General features: G+C 42.2%; 1 protein-coding gene across 2 annotated transcripts in view; it reads left to right on the top strand.

The window, feature by feature from the left end:
* Positions 1–22,652, top strand: part of EFL1 (elongation factor like GTPase 1) — a 111,519-nt gene that overhangs the window by 25,337 nt on the left and 63,530 nt on the right. For both annotated transcript variants that reach the window (XM_052659413.1, XM_052659414.1), the window contains exons 12-15: positions 1,616–1,715; positions 7,246–7,397; positions 7,645–7,811; positions 11,650–11,788. In XM_052659413.1, the coding sequence (XP_052515373.1) occupies positions 1,616–1,715; positions 7,246–7,397; positions 7,645–7,811; positions 11,650–11,788 (558 nt within the window). The remainder of the gene's footprint in view (positions 1–1,615; positions 1,716–7,245; positions 7,398–7,644; positions 7,812–11,649; positions 11,789–22,652) is intronic.

The following is a 22,652-nucleotide window of genomic DNA, read 5'->3' on the forward strand; positions in this document are numbered from 1 at the left end:
CAAGAAAGGAGCAGCTTTGGTTCTCAGTGTTTCCACACCAAAAGTGGGAGGAAAAAATGGAAATGTTAGTTTGGAGAGTTATAGCCTAATATTTGAGGAAACCAGGAGAATTCAGGATCCAGCCCAGTTTATAGATAGTAAAACACAACCTCAAAGATGGTAACAGAACTAGAATCTAATATTTCCAAGTGTGCGTTTTAGTTTCTGTTGAAACATAATTTTTTTCTCTTTAAAGTCACTCTCATTTCTACCCAAGATAGCCAAATTAAGACTCATTTGTTTGCAGAACAAGTTTAGTTTCATTAAACTTGGCCTGATTGTCTTTATAGGTTCAGCATGAATAGCAGCTCACCATGTAGGCTCTTTTAAATCTCTTTTGCTGGAACTTTTCATAACGAATCTCCAGATTGAACTTCTAATAGCCTCTTGAGGCTGAGAAACCAAGCCACATCTTTGCTGTTGGAGCTGCCTGTTCAGTCTTGATCTTTTTCCCATTCTTCTCCATCCCCTTGACTTTTTGACTGTGGGATGCCCCAGGCAAGGCTTGGTATTTGGATCTCATCTGTTTTCTACCTGCAGTCACTCTCCTGCTCATCTTGTCCAGTCTCTAGGCTTCCCATGACAGTGGTGTGCTCTTAATTTTCGCATTGGTTTCATGCCCCTATTTCCAGTCCATCTTTAAATCCTGTTTACTCTTCCTTTGAAATATATCCAGAATTAACTACTTTCAACATTTCCATTTCTGCCTTCCTGGGGCAAGCAACCTTGCTCTCTCACCTGGGTATTATAGTAGCCTTCCAGCTGGTATCCCTGAGTCTGTTCTTGATTGCCTGCAGCTAGGGTGAGCCTGTTAAAATCGGAGTCAAGGTATGTTGCTTTGTTCCTCAAAGCCTTTCAAAGTTTTCCCTGGCAAGACTTCTGATAGATACTTAATTCTTACGTCCTTATTTTCTTATTTGAATTTTACTCTTGAATTCTTTATGTGTAAATTATTTTGATATAGGGTGATTTAAAAAAATTACTCACCAGTGGTGGGTTTTTTTTTTCTTAACGAATTTTTTTTTTTAATGTAAGTTAAGAAAAATGTCCATATGCTGATTAGGAAATTATGTTAAAATTTATAGATTTAGGGAAAATCAATATCTTATAGTATTGCATCTTAATCTTCATTTCTAAGGTTTTTTGGTTATCATGATATTTTTGTCTGTTTTATTTTCTAACTTTTCTGAAGGGTTGGAAAAACTACTATTATGTATTTTGTTAATAAGCTACCTTGTTGACTATTGTCCTTTGGTAAAGTTCCTCAATTCTATCCCTTCTCCACTGGAAGCAGTTATGAGGGCTTCTGGTGGGTAGTAAGCCCATCTCCTACCTGGAGTTCCTCCAGCTCTTCTCCCACCCTGTCAGTTTTGCTTTTCTTTTCTCCTTTCTGCCAGTTCTCTCACTCTCACTCTACTATTTTTCTAGCAATCTTATTTTTTTCTAAATAGAATTTTTCTTATAGTTGTAAAAGGTGATAGGTTGCTTATGTATTTAGATGATGCCATGTTTTAAACTTCTTGTTTTCAGAAAGCCTGGATTATTAAAGTAACATTTTTCTTTCCTGTCTGTTTAGCTTTTATGAAATGCGGAAGTGAAGATACCGCTCCAGTTATTATCTTTGTTTCCAAAATGTTTGCAGTTGATGCTAAGGCTTTGCCTCAGAATAAGCCAAGGTAAGGATCATAGGGAAGCCAGGTAGGGCCAGGGAGGTGGGGCGGGCTTGATGGGGTGCAGGGAGGGTGTGCGATGGGGAAGGTGCAGTTCTGACCTCAGTCTGGAACTCATGTGGAGCAGCCCCTGTGGGAACGTAAATTTTACTGAGTACTTGATCTTTTTGTGATGCCTCTGGAGGAAACAGTTGTTGAAATCAGCTCTGGGACTGTTAATTCAAATTCATGTTAAAAAAAAAAAGTTGTGTTTTTTTTTTTTTTTGCTGCATCAGGTTTTTTTTGCAGCATGCGGGCTTTTCTAGTTGCAGCAGACAGGCTGAATTGTGCCATGGCCTGTGGGATCTTAGTTCCCCAACCGGGGGTCAAACCCGTATCCCCTGCACTGGAAGGTGAACTCTCAACCACTGCACCAACAGAGAAGTCCCTGAATTCGCATAAATTTGAACAAGAGTAGTTAGAGTAGTGGTAGCCTCAGTTAACAATTGTTGAATGTCAGACAAGTTGTAATCTCAGCCTGTCTGTCTGCTTCACTAGAGATTTTTGAACGTGTGAGTACCTCTGCCGATCTTTGTGTGTATTGTGTGTGTGTGGAGAGAGAGGGATGGAGTTCAGCCGTGGGAGACGGATCCTTTCTCAAGTTTCCGAAGTCTTAGAGAATCTCTTTTACATCATACGAACTGGTACGGGTCCTCCTCCCCCACCAGTGTAAGTGATTAGATCCCAGTCGTTCCTTGTGGGAATCGTGGCACTAGCCTCCTAGCTGGTTTCGCTGTCCCAGTGTCTAACTTGGCCAGTCCACTTGCCATTCTCCCTTCAGGATCTTGGTGTCTGGAGTGAAAAGATTGACTCTATCCAGGAGTTTGAAGGCTTCTCTTCTTTACTGTCCACATCTATTCTGGGAGCTTTCTAAACAATAATGGTAATAGCACTAATAATTGGCTCCAGTTTTTCAACCTTATAATATTCCTGCCTCACTGTTGATTATGCCATTTAAATCTACAGTAGTTCTGCAGTGCAGGTATTTACTGTTTCAGTCTAACCTGGGGAAGTTAAGAGGCCTTAAAAAGATGAAGTAGTAATTGATTTTCCAGTAGTCATGGTTGGGTGTGAGAGTTGAACTATAAAGAAAGCTGAGTGCCAAAGAATTGATGCTTTTGAACTGTGATGTTGGAGAAAACTCTTGAGAGTCCCTTGGACTGCCAGGAGATCCAACCAGTCCATCCTAAAGGAAATCAGTCCTGAATATTCATTAGAAGGACTGATGCTGAAGCTGAAACTCCAATATTTTGGCCACCTGATGCGAAAAGCTGACTCATTTGAAAAGACCTTGACGCTGGGAAAGATTGAAGGCAGGAGGAGGAGGGGACGACAGAGGATGAGATGGTTGGATGGCATCACTGACTCAATGGGCATGGGTTTGGGTAAACTCCGGGAGTTGGTGATGGACAGGGAGGTCTGGCGTGCTGCAGTCCATGAGGTCACAAAGAAACGAACATGACAGGGTGACTGAACTGAACTGAGTGTGCTCAAGGTCACATAGCTAGAAGGAGACCAGAAGAGTATGTGAATCCACATTTGTCCAGCTGGACAGCCTGCGGGTACCACTTCACCAGTGGGATCTGGCCTCCGTCATCTATGCAGCTTGTTAATCTCCACCGCTACATCTCGACAACAGTCTTCCAGCCTGCCTGCCCTTTTTAGATTCTGGGGCCTTTGCTCTGACCATTCTCAACCACCGTTTTCTCTAGTAGTCTATCAGAAATTCTTACTGAATGCTTAAGTGCCTGTTGAGTAAGATCCTGCTAGGAGGTTTTCAGGCAGTTCCTCTCCCCCCGAATCCCTGAGTCTACTGCTTTGGCTTCCTTCTTAAGAACCAGTTTCTTGTTGTAACAGGATGTGATGTTCAGGCAGAAACTGTACTCCTTGCTCCCTTAGTTGCCATCATCTCGGCTCCCTGGTGCTGTGGTCACTGGTAGCACCGGCTGCAGCCAGCTCTTCGGCCCTCTCTGTCTCTCCCCAGCCCGCCCCTGCAGCCGGCGCCACAGAGGCCAGGGCGTGGACATTGAGCTTGGAATCCTGAGGGCGGTGGTTTTGTGTTGTTGCCTCTTTCCTTCCTTCTCCAACCTCACCTCCCCAGTCTGCCCTTTGAATCTCCAGTCCGCATTCTCACCTCTGGTCACCTTCACCTCTGCTGTTGGTCACTGCCGTCCCCTCGGCACTATCACCAACAGTTAGCTCCGCTGCAGCCTCAGTAAGTCAGCACCCACAGACGTTCCTTGACTAGTAGAGCTCAGTTCTCTTGCAAGTGATTCCTGTTTATTCTCAGTAAATACTAGTTGACACAATGGGTTCTTCAAAACCACCTTGCTGCCTTCTCTTCTGTCTGCTTTGTTTGCCTGTCACCACCCCCAGCACTCACAGCAGTGCCTGACCCATAGCAACTGTCAGCTGGGTGGGTGGATAGATAACGCTGATGGACAGCAAGACTCTACATTTGATATTAACTCCATGAATGTAAATGGTAATCTTGTTACGAGCTCTGACAAAATGAGGATTTATTATATGTGAACCGATATGCTTCTTTCTTAACCAAAGCTAAAATAAAACCACATTTACTTAATGTGATGATTTTACCATTTCTAATTCCTTCTGATTGGGGGGTATAGCCACAGATGATGAGTATGGAATTAAGAGTCAGATCTGGGTCTGAATTAACGGCTCCTCTGTTTATTGTCCATGTGACTCTGGGTCGAGTTGTGTAATTCTCCTAAGGCTCCAGTTCTTATTTGTAAAACAGGAGTAAGAATACCTGTGTCATATAGTTGTTTGGATAAGTATGTTTGGATAATACGTGCAGAGTGATTAACACAATGTCTGTGCCATAGTTATGAAAGTAGTTTATTTTCTTGGGCTCCAAAATCACTGCAGATGGTAACTGCGGCTGTGAACTTAAAAGACGCTCATTGGAAGAAAAGCTATGACCAACCTAGACAGCATATTAAAAGCAGAGATACTACTTTGCCGGCAAAGGCCTGTCTAGTCAAAGCTATGGTTTTTCCAATAGTCATGTATGGATATGAGAGTTGGACCATAAAGAAATCTGAGCACCAAGGAATTAATGCTTTTGAATCGTGGTGTTGGAGAAGACTCTTGAGAGTCCCTTGGATTGCAAGATCAAACCAGTCCATCCTAAAGGAAATCAGTCCTGAATATTTATTGGAAGGACTGATGTTGAAGCTGAAGCTCCAATCCTTTGGCCACCTGATATGAAGGGCTGACTCATTGGAAAAGACCCTGATGCTGGGAAAGACTGAAGGCAGAAGAAGGGGATGACAGTGGATGAGATGGTTGAAGGGCATCACTGACTCAATGGACGTGAGTTTGAGCAAACTCCAAGAGTTGGTGATGGACAGGGAAGCCTGGTGTGCTGCGGTCCTTGGGGTTGAAAAGAGTCAGATAGGACTCAGTGACTGAGTTCAACTGAACTGATAAGCCCATTGGAAGAGACCATTTCTCTCTGCACTAACCAGTGCGTCAGTTTTTTGTTTGTTTGTTTGTTTTTTAACCTCTTTGTTTATAGTGATAGTAAGGTATTCCATGTTTATATATTTTTTTAAATCTTTAATTGAAGGATAATTGCTTTACAGAATTTTGCGGTTTTCTGTCATATATCAATAAGAATCAGCCATAGGTTAATTCATACTTCTCAGATACTCTTATAAGAAGTCTAGAAGCAAGATAAGTTACGTAAGGGTTGATTGACAGGGCAGGTGGAGTGTGTAGCCTGAAGAAGAGAAGGGCGAGGGGAAGCGCATGAGGGCAGATGATTGAAAGGCGAGGAGAGGGGAATATGTTTGTTGGGTGTTGCTCGAGAAGACAGAACAAAAGCCTAGAAATTGCATCCTGTGTGTGAAAGACCTTTAACACTGAGAGCTTCCAGTGGAGAGGAGCTTATGCCAGCAGATGTGACTTCCCGACAGCCCTGAGCAAGCCATCCTCAAAGGTCTCTCCCTTTTCATTTTTGTATCTGATGGCACAGCCCTGCCTCCTACATTGGGGTGGGTCTGACTAGAAGGGGCCGACTCCTAGAACCAAATTCATCCATTTCAAAGGGCAGGTGCTAAGGGAATAGAAGTGGTGTCCAGTCCTGGGGGGAGGTCTTGTCGAGCAGGTGGGTGTCTGAAGAGGACAGCAGTGGACAGCTGGTGCCTTACATGTGCGGCAGCCCACATGATGTAGGAAGGGGATTGGGGCACCTGACGTTAGGACCTCCAGGAGCATGTGGCATGTAGCGTGCATGGGACCAGTACACTCTCAGTATGGCATCTGAGTGGCTTCCAGGAGAGAGAAGGGGAAGGGGAATGGCGGGATGGGAGATGATGTCATCAGCCATAGATGGAGGCGTGAAGCAAGAGTCATAGTACCAAAGTTGGGGGGCAGTTGAGGAGGCGGGCACAACGTGACAGGATCAAGCAGGCCCCACCCCCCAGGCGAGCCTCCAGCAAACACACAGACGTGCACTCACACCTTTCCTCTGGTGGAACTCGGGTCTGACACTGTGACTGATCACCGTTGGCCCTTACGTCCGGCTTGAATTGGCAGCATTCAGCCTGGCCCTTCCTCTTGGACCCTAGTTCTCCATGGAGGTGTATTTTCCTACTTTCATGGAGAAAAGCTCGGTTTCTTACTGAGGTCATCTGCTTCTCTCTCTGTTAGAGTGTTCTGAGTGGTGGTATCTGTTACTGATTCCCTTTCTTTTCCAGCCATTTGCCCTACAGAGGAGGAGCATGGGTGCCTGAGAAAGGTTCCATGCTGTTGTGTGTGATGCGGGCTCTTGCATGTCGTTTCATAAGCTCACAGTAGCTGGGGACCCAGTGTTGCCAGTGGAAGAGGGAATGGCAACCCACTCCAGTATTCTTGGCTCGGAAATCCATGGATAGAGGAGTCTGGCAGGCTACAGTCCATGGGGTCATGAAGAGTCCGACCTACTGAGTGACTGAGCAGCAGCAGCGGTGTTCCCAGAGAAAGTGTGGTAGGCCTTCTCTTTTCTTGCTGCAGTGAAAGCGAGAACTCGGAGGAAGTTTCCACCAGGAAGGGACTGGGGACCCACCACCGTCTTCTCCAGACACGTTGTTGTTCAGTCACTAAGTTGTGTCCAACTCTTGGCAACCCTGTGGACTGCAGCACGCCAGGCTTCTCTGTCCTTCACTGTCTCCTGGAGTTTGCTCAAACTCAATGTCCTTTGAGTCAGTGATGCCACCCAACCGTCTTATCCTCTGTCATCCCCTTCTCTTCCGGCCCTCAATCTTTCCCAGCATCAGGGTCTTTTCTGGCGAGTTGGCTGTTTGCATCAGGTGGCCAGAATACTGGAGCTACAGCATCAGTCCTTCCAGTGAATATTCAGGGTTGATCTCCTTTAAGATTGACTGGTTTGATCTCCTTGCTGTCCATGTTAATACTAGCTGTTTCTTGGCTAGAACAGACTGAGATCTTTGCTGTGGCCATGTGTTAACATGTCTGTGGTGTCCTGTAGACCTCTCACACAGGAGGAGATTGCTGAGAGGCGAGAGCGTGCAAGACGAAGGCATGCGGAAAAGTTGGCAGTGGTGCAGGGCCAGGCACCTGTGGAGCCCACCCAAGATGCAGGCGCCCTTGAAATGAGTCCACAGGGAGAAGAACCAAAAGGTAGAGCTTTTCTCAGTAATTTCCCAATCCTCGGTGATACGGATGGGGTTTTTGCCAAACTTGAAACACTTGTCCTTCTGCTCTGGGGCTTTTAGCTTTGAAGGTAGCTTTCATCAATAAACTTCTATCCTGGTGTTTCCTTGCTCAGTCTCAGCTAACAGTAGTGTCTTCCTTGGCCCCTCTCTTTCTCAGCAGCTCCTGGATGCAGAGAGCATTTGGGCATTCATGGTGCTTCTGTTTCTGGCAGGTGATGAGCAGGGGGTGGAAAATGAGACCCCCAACCCCGTGCCCCCAGAAGGAAGCGAGCAGGAGTCTTTTATCGCCTTTGCTCGAGTGTTCAGTGGTGTGGCGCGAAGAGGAAAGAGAATTTTTGTCCTGGGACCCAAATACAGTCCTCTTGAGTTTTTGCAGCAGGTAAGAACAGGAAGGAAAACATTTGTATGTTGTTTCATGGTTCTGCATTCTTGTTAGATTCGTGGTTACCTTATTGGTAGATGGGTTTGATCTAATAGCATTTAGGAAATTAGGCTAGTACAAGAATCAGGTTTTCAAACCTTATTTAGTTAATTTATAAGGCTTTTCTAGAAATTCAAGGCTAGAGGAAAGAACTGTGAAGAACAGATGTCATGGTGGTTCCAGGATGATGCCAGGTGTCTGAGTCATAAAGATCCAAAACCCAGGTGGCACGAGCCAAAGGCATGGGTGGTGAGCAGGTGGTAGGCAGTGGTTTCTTGGCAGGCAGATCCAAGACGTTGATCAGGAGGGTCTGACAGTCGGTGAACAGCCAGCATCTAAGTATGTTTGGACCAAAGGGGAAATAAACCACAAGCTAGAGCTGTCTCAGAAGGTGCATATGTGGTAATCAGATGATAAAGGTCAGAGGATGAATGTCAGAGGTCCAGGGAGCCAGGCAGCGTCAGCGAGGTGCTATGAGCGGGGGCTTCTAAGATGCTCGTGCTCCTCTGGGCGCAGGTAAGCCAGGGCCGCTGCTGTGCTTGGCTGTGATGAGAGGCAGAGGTGGTGGCAGAAGAAAGGCTGTGCCATCAACTCCTCCTGCCTTGAGTGCTTGTTCCATCAGTGTGAGCAGCAGGTGAATCCTTGGACTTGTTGCCATGCCGAGTGGTGACTGCGCAGTTTGTGCTAGTCTGTGACATGTTCAGATTTAGCAAGGAGGAGTACAGCAGTTGGTGTGTTTGGAGTTACTTTTTAGGGAAGGGTAAAAGTGTTGTAAAAGGGGTATAAAAATCTACTTGTGATCTTCTTACCATCGTGGTTACCATATATCCATAAATGTATTAGGTATAGTTTTCCATTTATTTAGGTCATTTAAAGTGTTACCATTTTCTCCATAAAAATCTTTAATAACTTTGAGATTACCTGGAGAAGGAAATGGCAACGCACTCCAGTACTCTTGCCTGGAAAATTCCATGGACTGAGGAGCCTGGTAAGTTACAGTCCATGGGATCGCAAAGAGTCAGACACGACTGAGCAACTTCACTTTCACTTTCACCAGGTCACAGCAGAATTTATATTAGCGATAAAGTTTTATCAGTTCAGTTCAGTCGCTCAGTCAAGTCCTACTCTTTGTGACCCCATCGATTGCACGCCAGGCCTCCCTGTCCATCACCAAATCCCAGAGTTCACCGAAACTCATGTCCATCGAGTCGGTGATGCCATCCAGCCATCTCATCCTCTGTCATCCCCTTCTCCTCCTGCCTCTAATCCCTCCCAGCCTCAGAGTCTTTTCCAATGAGTCAACTCTTTGTATGAGGTGGCCAAAGTACTGGAGTTTCAGCTTCAATATCATTCCTTCCAAAGAACACCCAGGACTGATCTCCTTTAGGATGGAGTGGTTGGATCTCCTTGCAGTCCGAGGGACTCTCAAGAGTCTTCTCCAACACCACAGTTCAAAAGCATCAAACTTCGGTGCTCAGCTTTCTTCACAGTCCAACTCTCACATCCATACATGACCACTGGAAAAACCATAGCCTTGACTAGACGGACCTTAGTCGGCAAAGTAGTGTCTCTGCTTTCTAATATGCTATCTAGGTTGGTCATAACTTTCCTTCCAAGGAGTAAGCGTCTTTTAATTTCATGGCTGCAGTCACCATCTGCACTGATTTTGGAGCACCAAAAAATAAAATCTGACACTGTTTCCACTGTTTCCCCATCTGTTTCCCATGAAGTGATGGGACCAGATGCCATGATCTTCGTTTTCTGAATGTTGAGCTTTAAGCCAACTTTTTCACTCTCGTCTTTGACTTTAATCAAGAGACTTTTTAGTTCCTCTTCACTTTCTGCCATAAGGGTGGTGTCATCTGCATATCTCAAGTTACTCATATTTCTCCCAGCAATCTTGATTTCCAGCTTATGCTTCTTCCAGCCCAGCGTTTCTCGTGATGTACTCTGCAAATAAGTTAAACAAGCAGGGTGACAATATACAGCCTTGACGGACTCCTTTTCCTATTGGGAACCAGTCTGTTGTTCCATGTCCAGTTCTAACTGCTGCTTCCTGACCTACATATAGATTTCTCAAGAGGCAGGTTAGGTGGTCTGGTATTCCCATCTCTTTCAGAATTTTCCACAGTTTATTGTGATCCACACAGTCAAAGGCTTTTGCATAGCCAATAAAGCAGAAATAGATGTTTTTCTGGAACTCTCTTGCTTTTTCAGTAATCCAGCAGATGTTGGCAATTTGATCTCTGGTTCCTCTGCCTTTTCTAAAACCAGCTTGAACATCTGCAAGTTCACAGTTCACGTATTGCTGAAGCCTGGCTTGGAGAATTTTGAGCATTATTTTACTAGCGTGTGAGATGAGTGCAATAGTGCAGTAGTTTGAGCATTCTTTGGCATTACCTTTCTTTTGAATGAAAACTGACCTTTTCCAGTCCTGTGACCACTGCTGAGTTTTCCAGATTTGCTGGTATATTGAGTGCAGCACTTTCACAGCATCATCTTTTAGGATTTGAAATAGCTCAACTGGAATTCCATTACCTCCACTAGCTTTGTTCGTAGTGATGCTTTCTAAGGCCCACTTGACTTCACATTCCAGGATGTCTGGCTCTAGGTGAGTGATCACACCATCGTGATTATCTGGGTCATGAAGCTCTTTTTTATACAGTTCTTCTGTGTATTCTTGCCACCTCTTCTTAATATCTTCTGCATCTGTTAGGTCCATACCATTTCTGTCCTTTATCGAGCCCATCTTTGCATGAAATGTTGCCTTGGTATCTCTAATTTTCTTGAAGAGATCTCTAGTCTTTCTCATTCTGTTGTTTTCCTCTATTTCTTTGCATTGATCACTGAGGAAGGCTTTCTTATCTCTTCTTGCTATTCTTTGGAACTCTGCATTCAGATGCGTATATCTTTCCTTTTCTCCTTTGCGTTTCACTTCTCTTCTTTTCACAGCTATTTGTAAGGCCTCCCCAGACAGCCATTTTGCTTTTTTGCATTTCTTTTCCATGGAGATGGTCTTGATCCCTGTCTGCTGTACAAGGTCACGAACCTCATTCCATAGTTCATCAGGCACTCTATCTATCAGATCTAGTCCCTTAAATCTATTTCTCACTTCCACTGTATAATCATAAGGGATTTGATTTAGGTCATACCTGAGTGGTCTAGTGGTTTTCCCTACTTTGTTCAATTTAAGTCTGAATTTGGCAATAGGGAGTTCATGATCTGAGCCACAGTCAGCTCCTGGTCTTGTTTTTGCTGACTGTATAGAGCTTCTCCATCTTTGGCTGCGAAGAATATAATCAGTCTGATTTCGGTGTTGACCGTCTGGTGATGTCCATGTGTAGAGTCTTCTCTTGTGTTGTTGGAAGAGGATGTTTGCTATGACCAGTGCGTTCTCTTGGCAAAACTCTATTAGCCTTTGTGTTGCTTCATTCTGTACTCCAAGGTCAAATTTGCCTGTTACCCCAGGTGTTTCTTGATTTCCTACTTTTGCATTCCAGTTCCCTATAGTGAAAAGGACATCTTTTTTGGGTGTTAGAGATAAATCATAAACTTGATGTGTAATTCTTGACAGGCTTTATGTATATGAGAAGTCTCTCTAGTTCAGAATTTACTCATAAACTGAGACTTATTTTTATATCACACCATTTCAGATCTGAATGTTTTGGGTTTACATGAAATGTGACTACACTATATCTTACTTATGAATCAAAGTAACTTTGTAGGTATTAACCCAAACCTGTTTTCCTTTGATGTCTCCTAACCTAGCTTCTGTTTTTTTTTCTTTTTTGGCCAGGTGCCATTAGGCTTCTCAGCTCCACTGGAGGACCTTCCTCCGGTCCCCCACATGGCATGCTGTACGTTGCAACACCTGTACCTTCTGATGGGAAGGGAGCTGGAAGACCTCGAGGAGGTGCCTCCAGGAAACGTGCTCGGTAGGGTGGTGCTGTGTGTCACATCTGTGCTCCGTTCCGAGACGTGGCCTGACATGTCACCCAAACCACGTGAGATCTCTGAGGGAAATGACTTGGATCTCACTCTTGTCTCTTTTTTTGATTATTTATTTGGGGTCGTGTCCTTTGGTTTTTACTCAGTGCCTTTCGGTAATTAGCATGTACAATAGTGCTGTACTTAGTATGCTTAGTCGCTCAGCCACGTCCAACTCTTTGTAACTCCCTGGACTGGAGCCCGCCTGGCTTCTCTATCCACGGGGATTCTCTAGCCAAGGGTACTGGAGTGGGTTGCCATACCCTCGTCCAGGGGTTCTTCCTAACCCAGAGATCGAACCCAGGTCTCTCACATTGCAGGAGGATTCTTTACTTTCTAAGCCAGCAGGGAAGCCCAAGAATACTGGAGTATGCAGCCTATCCCTTCTGCAGGGTGTCCTCCCAACTCAGGACTTGAACTGAGGTCTCCTGCATTGTAGGCAGATTTTTTTACCAACTGAGCTACCAGGGAAGCCCATATACAGCAGAAACTTGCTATAAATTATTCTAGAAAAACAAGAAAAGTAACTGCTTAAGAAATCAGTGAATAAGCTGAGGTTCCATTCATTTGGGGATGAGAAAGAATTTCTGCTCATAGTAAAGTCAGTTCAGATGAATAGGACACTTCTGGTTCTAAAGTATCAGAAACTATTTTGATAAAAGGGTCTGTCTTCTTCCAGGATTTTTTAATCCATTGAATGTTGTTTTATATTATAAATTCATAAATACTGTTCCTCATCTCCATAATGTTCATTACTTCTTTGCAGACTTCACTTTTAAAGGTCCTCAGTACGAACTTGAATCAGATGAAGGAATTTTCCTTGGATCGTCATAGTCACTCTGAGTGTGATATGGAATGCTGGGTCCCATTCTGAACCCTTGGAGTACTTGTCAGGTGTAGAGCTATTTATGGGGGGACTTCTTGGACTCCAGCTTCTTTTCATGTTGTAGAGAAATGGTCTAGACTGCTGGTCTGGAGCTGCTGGATTTTGTCTACTTTAGTCCAAGAGATTTGCGTGTTGATGCTCCCTTGCAGAAATACGTAATTAAGAACTTTTTTTTCATTGCTTTTTTCGGGGGCATGAATTTCTAGCCTCTCCTCAGTGTTACCCATTCCTTTCACCCCCTTTGGAAAATGCTGTTGAACCCTAACAATTGACATGACTTATGAGCTTCCATAACCAGCAAACATTTTTTTATCAGGAAGGACATGGGGAGGTGAATAGAAAGCACTCTGTTTTTGTTTATAAGCCTTCCTCCTGATTCCTGTATTCCTCACACTCAGTTAATTTTGTTTCTGAAATGGAAGGTGAAGTGGAAGATCTCTAACACAACGTTCAAGTGAAAAGAGAAGTTCTGAAGAAGGGTTCAGTGCGTGGTTTCTGTCGTATCCCCTCCAGTGAAGGGTCGTTGCTTGTGCTCTCTCCCCAGCAAAGGTTAGGAACATGACGTGCAGTAGTTCTGGTTTCCTTCTGTCTGTTTCTAGATTGCCATGTGCTGCTCAGCCCTGAGGCCAGCTGTGTTATGAGCAAGGAGACCATCTCTCTCTCTCATCTGCCTCCTAAGGCAGCCGTAACCCTGCTATCTGCAGGAGACCTACCACAGATTAAAGCTTTCTTCATCTTGGGGAAGAGAGAAATACCTCACTGTCTTTTACTGATCTTTTGAAGTTATTTGGGAGCAGTGGTAGGAGCTAGGGTGTTGGTAAAGGTGCCTGTTGGTTAAACATTTGTTTACCAAATTCAGTTGTTAAAAAAATAAGATGGACACACAACTTTGGGACAAAATGAATTAAACAGAAAAGTGAGATATATTTTGTAGAAGCACTCAGTTCAGTTCAGTCGCTCAGTCGTGTCTGACTCTTTGCGACCCCATGAATCACAGCACGCCAGGCTTCCCTGTCCATCACCAACTCCCGGAGTTCACTCAGACTCACGTCCATCGAGTCAGTGATGCCATCCAGCCATCTCAACCTCTGTCATCCCCTTCTCCTCCTGCCCCCAATCCCTCCCAGCATCAAAGTCTTTTCCAATGAGTCAACTCTTCACATGAGGTGGCCAGAGTACTGGAGTTTCAGCTTCAGCATCATTCCCTCCAAAGAAATCCCAGGGCTGATCTCCTTCAGAATGGACTGGTTGGATCTCCTTGCAGTCCAAGGGACTCTCAAGAGTCTTCTCCAACACCACAGTTCAAAAGCATCAAACTTTGGCGCTCAGCTTTCTTCACAGTCCAACTCTCACATCCATACATGACCACTGGAAAAACCATAGCCTTGACTAGATGGACCTTTGTTGGCAAAGTAACGTCTCTGCTTTTGAATATGCTGTCTAGGTTGGTCATAACTTTCCTTCCAAGGAGTAAGCGTCTTTTAATTTCATGGCTGCAGTCACCATCTGCAGTGATTCATTAGGATTGTGTCTAACTGCCAGTGATCAAAAAACCAACTGCATAGTCTTCAGTTTCCCTCAGTGGGAAGATCAGGGTAGAGGATAGACAGTTAAGGACTGATGCCGTGGCTGTCTTATGTCATCGAGGAGCAGGTTCTCTCTCTTCACCTGTTCGCTATCCTTAGCCTGGGGCTTTGTCCCCATGGAACCAAGATGGCATCTGCATCGACATTCCTTGCAGGAAGAGGGCACACGGGCCAAAGGCCTTCTCACAGCACTGATGTTTCATTTATTTTTGTTGTCATTAGTTTATTTATTTTGGATGATTTGGTTGATGTTACTTTAAAACCCTTTGGCAGTGACTACCCCATATATGGTCTATTAGACAGATATCTAAAATATCTCTTACAAAGAAGTGCTCATAAATAGAGGCTTTATACATCTCTCCTAAATATCAGTTGTCATGTGTGTTCTGATTATTATGCCAGATTTTACCTCTCTCAGTAGGCAATTAGAAACTAAGATATGTTTAGGATGAAAAGGTCTGGTTTGCTCTGTGGAGTGATGAGGAAGTTCAGCGGTTTGGATGTGGGAAGTGTGGGCAGGTGTGAAGCGGAGCTGGTGTTCAGCCAGCACACACTGGTGCCAGTCTTAACATATGGAAACACCACAACCTGAGGTTGGAATTAGCAGGCACTGCTCCCTGACCCCCACTGCCTGGCACCTTTTTCCCCCTGGACTTCCCCATAATCCAGGGCTAACGGGTTAAGTTTGGCACATGTGGGGTCCCTGTTGAGCAAGCGCTGGTGTTTTTATTTGGGAAGAAATGCCCTGTTAGTGACCAATGTAGTATATATCCTTGCTTCTTTGTGATTTTGTCATGTGGTCACCCCTAGCTGCAGTGAAAGCCAAAGGTTGAGTCTCTTACAGTCTCTACAAGTAAGGCAGGGGATATGGGATGGTGAATGGTTTCTGAAGAGCCTGTCCACACTCTCAACCACATTTCCTCCACAGTTGCCTAGTGTTGCCTGAAGCCCTTTCGTTACAGTTCTGTTTCTTTACATTAGGGAGGAAGATAGTCTGCCAGAGTGGTTATAAATGCAACATTGAAGGGTTTGGAATCCAACCAGCCACTTCAGCTTACCTTCTAAATTGAAGCATGCAGAAATTGTGTTCTGTTAACCTAGGTCTCTTCGAGTCCTGTGCTCGACTGTAAAGCACGAGTATACCAGAATTCTGCTCATAGCTCTGCCGCTAAGTAGTATATAGCCTCAGGCCAATTGTATAACCTTTCTGGTCCCCAGCTCTCCAAAATAATCTGGACTAGAGTAATTTTTACTAACAATCTTATTGTAAAAATAGAACAGCTACTTTAATTTTTTTTCTAAGACTGTTACAGACTTTCAGAGCTTCTTTTATTATATTTATCATATAAACTTTAAGGATAGAACATTAAACAGCATTGTATGGATACATTTTATTACTGTACTCTAAAATATAAACAAAATCCTATGTACATCCTGTTTGTAAGATACATACAAACTAATTTAAAAATAAAATACAAACAAAATTCAAGTTTATCATTGCCATTATATTATGGCAGGTTGACATTTCAGTGAGGATAGAGTGAGATAAAAATGCTTAGTACTTTTGTCATAAAAATTGTCCCTGGATTATGTCAGTATACCACTGATTGAAAAAAAGTCCTAGACTAGATCATCTCCAAGGTCCCCTCTAGGTTTAACTTTTCAGGCTTGTGTTTTTTAAAGAAAAATCTTAGGTCAGTTATTAGGACATTTCTCTTCCTAGTATTCATTAGAGGAACAGTACATTTTTGATATGGTTACTAGGTTGGGTTGAGAACCCATTTCAGTGGCTCCATCAAAACATCTTGAACTAGGTACCAGTTTGTAAGGCAAATTTCACTTGTTCGTTGATTTAAAAACTGGAGTATATGTAGCAGTACTAGCAGTTTCATAAGCCAGGTGTTTAATACAACCTTTCGGAGTGGGGAGTAAGTTTAAGGCCCGACGGGTGTGTTACGAGGTGAGAAGCAAGCAGAACAAGAGAAAGCTGATTGCCAGCAAGGGTAATAAATGCTGGGGTTCTGGCTGTGGTTTCTAGAGTGAGCTGACTGAGACCAGGTATGCCGGCATAGTTGTTAACTAAAAAGTTTTCCTGTCATAGGGGATGAGCAGGGAGGGGAGGGGGCAGGGGGAGAGTGGGATGGGGTGGGGTGTGAATGCGGAGAATAAACTGAATGGCCGAATATGGTTGTATTAGTCTACATGTTCTAGTTATCTGTTACTGCAAAACAAACGACCCAAAGCCTTGTGGCTTAAAACAAAGGCAGTCTTAAATTTTTCATGAATCTGCTATTCAGGCAGGTTTGGTGGGACGCTTGTTTCCATGCCACACGGTGTCTGTTGAAGTGGTCAAAGCCTGGGCGCTGAATCCTGTGAAGGTGCTTTTCACTCCCGTGTCTGCTGACTGATGCTATCTGTTGGCTGGGACCTTGTGTGGATGTGCCACTAGGGCTGGAACGTGTGACCTTGGCACATGGCTACTTGGCTTCCTTGCCGCACACTGATAGGGTTCTGCAGCTGAGCATCCCAGGAGGAAACTGCATCAGCCTCTGTGGCCTAGCCCGTAACGCCTACAGCCTCATTTTTGCCACATTTTCTTCATCAAGAGGTAAGAGTCACCAAGCCTGGCCCAGACTCATAGGGAGGGAACTAGCTCCACCTTAAATGGGAGATACCTCAGAGAATTCGAGGACATGTTTTAAGATGACCACACCATGGATCAAAGATGGTTTCTTCTTTCTTTTTACATTGTAGCAGGCCTGTGGCTGGACACATACTACAAACGGAGACTTTGTTTATAGTGATCAGGCATGCCTGTTAACTTCATCCTTTTTATTCTTGTTAACTTAGGGAAAAAGGTACAGTTCTTATTTTAATAAGAAAATCGTAGAGTGATAAGACTGATACCCATATGCTTTTCATCCAAAATGATACCAAGTCAGATTTATCAGCTGCAGATGAAAATTTTTGTTGGAGAAGGAAATGAAAACATTATATGGCATTCTTGAGCAAGTCAGTGTTTAGAGTCAAAGTCTAAAGTAAAGTTCTTTTACTGGCACTTGAAAAATGCAGATTTCACATTTGAACTCAGCTATAACTCACTTGGAATACTTGGAGCTGTCTGATAAGTGTGGTTAGATTTTATGGTCTGGAAATAGTCAATTGAAAGTTGAAAATCATTTAACTCCAACCTGATGTTTGAAAAGTTGGTGGAGATGGGACCGCAGAGACATTACCAGGTTGAACACACAATAGTCTTTTGTTCAGTTCTCTGCTGAGAGTATCTCTAAAAATAAATGTTTGCTCCAGGCTCCTATTAAAATGTGAGGGGAAATTGAATTAGGATTCCCAATCTTTAGCTTTCTCTCGTACACTTTTAGATCTCTTCCATATGGTTAACTCTTTAACATTTCAGGGGCATATTCCAAGAGGAAACATGATAGTTCTCTTTTTTCAACATAAAGAAAATAAATATTAATTAGCCTTTTTCTGAAATGGTTTTAGTTTTGCCATGGTTGTTTGCTGGGTTGGTAGGAAGTCAGTGTGCATTGAATGGGGAGAGAGTATTTGTATCCTTACTCATGTGGAGTGACTGAAGAGTCAGAAACCTTTGAAGAGTTTACTAGCAGATTTGATTTGATTGTTTCAAGGGAAAGCTCAACATTTTGTGACTCTTAAGCCTTTGTAGTACTTTTGTAATACTTTAAATTCACTTACTAGTGGATTTCTTTTAAATATACTTATTATCAGCATTTCCACTTGGAAAGAATAACCAGGAGCCTTACTATTCATTTCTTAGTATTAATAGTTTCAGCTGATTTTTAATAACTTTTGTTTTATAGATAATTTATTCTCCGATTTTATAATAATTGTCTTATTTCTTTTTATTTTTATATTGCCTGTAAAGGTATGATAAAATAGTTATCGCTGCTCATCTGTCTTGTTCCTTCTGACTTTAATGGAAATATTCCTAGTATGTTAGTTACAGGTTTGCTGATGCCCAAAGATTCGTATTTTTTTAATCATGCTGGGAAAGTTCTGAGATTTTTGAAAATCAGGGATAAATACTTAAATCTTACTGATACATTCTCAGCATCTGAAGACAGGGTTATAGAGCTTTTCTCCTAGCTATAATTGATGTCATGAATTATATTTAGTTATTTCCTGATTATTAAGATGTCTTGTGTTTCTGGAAGAAAATAATACTTGAGCATTGCATATTTTCTTCATACACTGTTATATTCAATTTCCCAGTATTTCATACAGACTTTTCTTGTATGATTAATAAAATTACCATTATTTTCTTTGTGTCATGGTGATTCCAAAATGGGAAACGTCCATCTTTTCTACCCTCTACTAGACTGTTCGGTTGTTAGCCATTTGCCATATGCCATTAAAGATTAGAATCAGATAACATTAAGAAAACTTACTTCATCAAATGCACCAGTCACATTTCAAGAACTCAGTAACCACATGTTACTAATGGCTACCATTTTGGACAGTGTCATTCTGGAGAAATTTCTATAGAATATGATAATCATCTTTAAAAGTTTTCAGCATAATGTGGGTCACAATAGAGATCTATTTGAGAAGTCAGAGAAGCCAAATAAGAATTCTCTCTTACATAGGGATAGCCACCAATCTTTTTTAAAATCTCTACATGTGTATACTTAGGTTTTAAATTGTGATGAAAATGTAGTTACACAAAATTTACCTTCGATGATTTTTAAGTGTAAACTGGTAATTTGTTGTTGTTGTGCTGCAGAGTGAAAGAGCTCAGTTTCCTGGTGAGGGATCGAGTCTGTGCCCCCAGCAGAGGAAGTGCACATTTTTAACCACTGGGCCACAAGGGGAATCCCTGTAGTATACTTTTAATACAAAAAAATCATACTTTCTGTACAGTTTTATAGCCTGTTTAGTTTTCTCTCTGAGATAATCTCTTCTCAGAACATTTATAGCTTTTTCCCTTTTGTTTCAGTGCGGTTTCTGTAACTCTTAGAACAATGTTGAAGAGTAGTGTGAGAACAGTGTCTTATTTCTTTTAAGGTAGAGGAATTCCTGTAAACAGTGTTTCCGTCAGATTGGATTTGGTTAGTCTATATGATGAAAATAAAGTATCTTCTTGTTTCTGCTTACTAGATTAATTTTTTAAATGTGGGTTGATGTTGAGATTTATCAAGCGGTATTTTCCACCTCTTTCAGGTGATAGATATTTCTCTCTTTTGATCCACTTACATTGTGAATTACTTTAATATGTTTTCTAATATCAAACCAGCTTTATATTCCTGGGATAAACTATTTGATGAGTATATTTCAATATGTTAATAGAACAGTGAATTCAATATTTTGGTAGTTTTTTCTGTAAAATGTTTATAGTATTTGTAAGTTTGCCCAGTCTATAGTTTTTTGAATATTTTATATTTGTGTAGTTTAAATATCAGCTTTATACTAAGCTATATTCAGGAATAACAAATTAGGGGATATTTTCATTGTTTCTTGTTTTGCAGAATAGTTTTATCAACACAAGAATTTTTGGCTCTTAAGTTTGATTAAACCTCAAGAAAGCAGCTTATACCTGCATCAGCACAGATTCGATCCCTCACCAGGAAACTAAGATCCTGCATTCTGTGCGGCACAGCAAAAAAACAAACAAAATTAGCAGTTTACATTTAAAAGAAATTTATACCTGGTTGGTTGCCAGGTTGTGATTCTATAATGTTATCAATTGTTACTGTCTCTTTCTTTTTTATTTAGAAGAGTTGGCTCATCTTTTTTTCTTTTTTTTTTTCCAAGTGAAAGTATTCATAGCCTGAATCTTACTGATAACTTTGGCTAGATTTCTTTAGTTTTAATATGCAGCATTTTTATTCTTATTACATTTTTACATGTCCTCTAATTCAGCACTTTTCAACCCGCGTACTACAGTTGCACTTAACAAATGTGACAAGCTGTTGCTCCTTTTAGCCTCGAGGCAGCTGAGGTTATGGGATGGCTGGAGCCCTCTTGTCTGTTACCTCGGATGGAATTGTTACCATATGGTTTAGTGAAATGCTCATTTTCAGATGTGTCTGTTGAATCCACATTTTTACTCACTGGAGTAACTGGCTAAAACTGCATAACATCTTTTGAATAAGTTGATGAATACAACTCCATAACCTAAAAATTGACTGTTAATTAGCCTGCTACCACTCTAGACATTATATGAGAACAAACGAGTATGTGAAGGGTATCCATCTCCAAATACTATATTTCTCTTTTACTCTTACATGGTAGTTATAGAGACTAGCTTGCCAGAGGAAATAAAGGAACAGATAATTGAAATGATTTTTGCTGAAGTTTTTCAGTAAAGAAAGGCAAGCTGTGGGTTAATAGTCTGAAGGAGTGGTTGGGTGAAAGCAAAGGTGGGGAGAGAGAGAGAGACAGTTCGATGATAGCTGTTTTTCAGAGTGAAAAAGAGGCCGTGAAAGGGGAAAGATGAAGGATGCAGTGCCAGCTCCAGTGGTGAGTGGTATCTAGACTATAACCGCTCCAACTCAACAGTGTGAAAGACCTGGTTGACTGTAAGAGGAAGGAAGATTTGGAAAATTTCAAAGCATGTGATAACTTACGGAGAAACCACAGTGAACTTTTGCTAGCTGTTAGATCATAGGATTGTACGCTCTCTAGCATTCTTGCCTGGAGAATCCCATAGACAGAGGAGTCTGGCAGGCTACAGTCCATGGCGTCACGGAGAGTCAGACACGACTGAGTGACTGAACAGCACCATAGGATTTTTCCTTGACTAGGTGGGACTGCTAGATGGTTTGGGAAGAAATGGAGATGAGATATTTAGTGAGGATTGCTCAGATGTGGCAATAGAAGTTTGCCCTGAGTCTAGTACCCGTCAGGGAGGGACTGTAGACTATTCTTAGACATTTTGGAGCTGTCCCAGGTGTAAACCTGGAGGAAGTACCACCGAGACCTACTTGGCAGGGAGGGGGCGAGCTCACCTATCACTGAGCCACCTCGACAGACTCAGCTCGTCAGCTTGTTGTGGTTTCCTCATTTCTATTTGATTTTGGCCCTACCGGCCAAGCCTATTTCAGATACAGTAATTGAAAAAGTGAACAGTTGTATTTAGAACTTACACATAGTAGTAAATGTACTGCAGGTCATATTCCACTTCAGATGATATTGGAAACATACTTGTGAGCTGGGTCTGCATAATTTTCATGCCAACCCTGGGGAGGCCAGGGAAGTCAGAGCCTGGAAGTTAACTAAGCTGCCAAGATACTAACAAATCAAATGTCAGATATAGGAAGTAGGAAAGAGTAGGTGGTGATGGATGCAGCAAAGGTCAAGTTTAAAAAACTGATGGTGAGGCACTGGACCTCTTAGTGTTTTTAATGCCTGCCGAATGGGGAAATAATTTTACTTCTGTAAATGGCTTATGCAGTTAAGGAAGATATCTGTGATGAGTCACACAGTAGTCTGGTTGACAAGGCCAAATTCAGTTTTGTCCAGCTGACTGACGGCTGACTGTCAAGATACACTCATATACCCCTGAATTGTTACCCTCCATTGGAGTACCACTTGGCATATGTATCAAGAGTTTTAAAGATAATTACATCTTGGAAAATCATCATATCCTTTGACCCAAAAGTGCTACCTTTATGAATTGATTCAGAGGGAAATTATTAATATTGTGCACAAAGATTTGGCTAGGAAGATATTTATTATAGTCTTGGGAGAGAGAGTAAATGGTTCAATAGAATTTTTTTTTAATTTCCAAAAAGGAAGTATTTGTAAAGACTCTTGAAATAGTTTGAAGTGATTTTGAGTACTGGCAGTAATTATGAAGGCTCAATATCTCTTGTTTTTTTTCAGAAAAGACAAACGATGTGGTTGAGAGGAAGGTGTGATATTGGAAGGAGAAATATGTTTCTAGTATGTCTAAACTGTGGCAGACTCATTAGATGTGAACGTAATCAAGGAAATGCATATATTTTTCAATCATGATAGCTGTTAGAATGGTGAAATTCTTAAAATCTGGCAATATCCTATGTTGTAGGGATGAGACCTTGGAAACTTATTACCTTTTAATGTAATTTGTACATTGGTACAACCACTTTGAAGAACAGGTGACAGCAAGACACCTGTTTTATTTTTCTTTTTACCTTTTTTATACCTTAAACATCATCCAATTTGTTTTTTTAAAAGATCGGAAGAGATGACAGTGTTAATGTCTTTCTTTGACACCACTGGTGCAGTTTTATAGAAATTATGCTATTCAGTGGAGGAGTATGAAGTATATGGATTAGAAATAGGATCCTCTGGGTTAAAATTCCAGCTGAGCAACTT

This window comes from Budorcas taxicolor, chromosome 21 (assembly GCF_023091745.1).
Source record: "Budorcas taxicolor isolate Tak-1 chromosome 21, Takin1.1, whole genome shotgun sequence".
NCBI lineage: Eukaryota > Metazoa > Chordata > Mammalia > Artiodactyla > Bovidae > Budorcas > Budorcas taxicolor.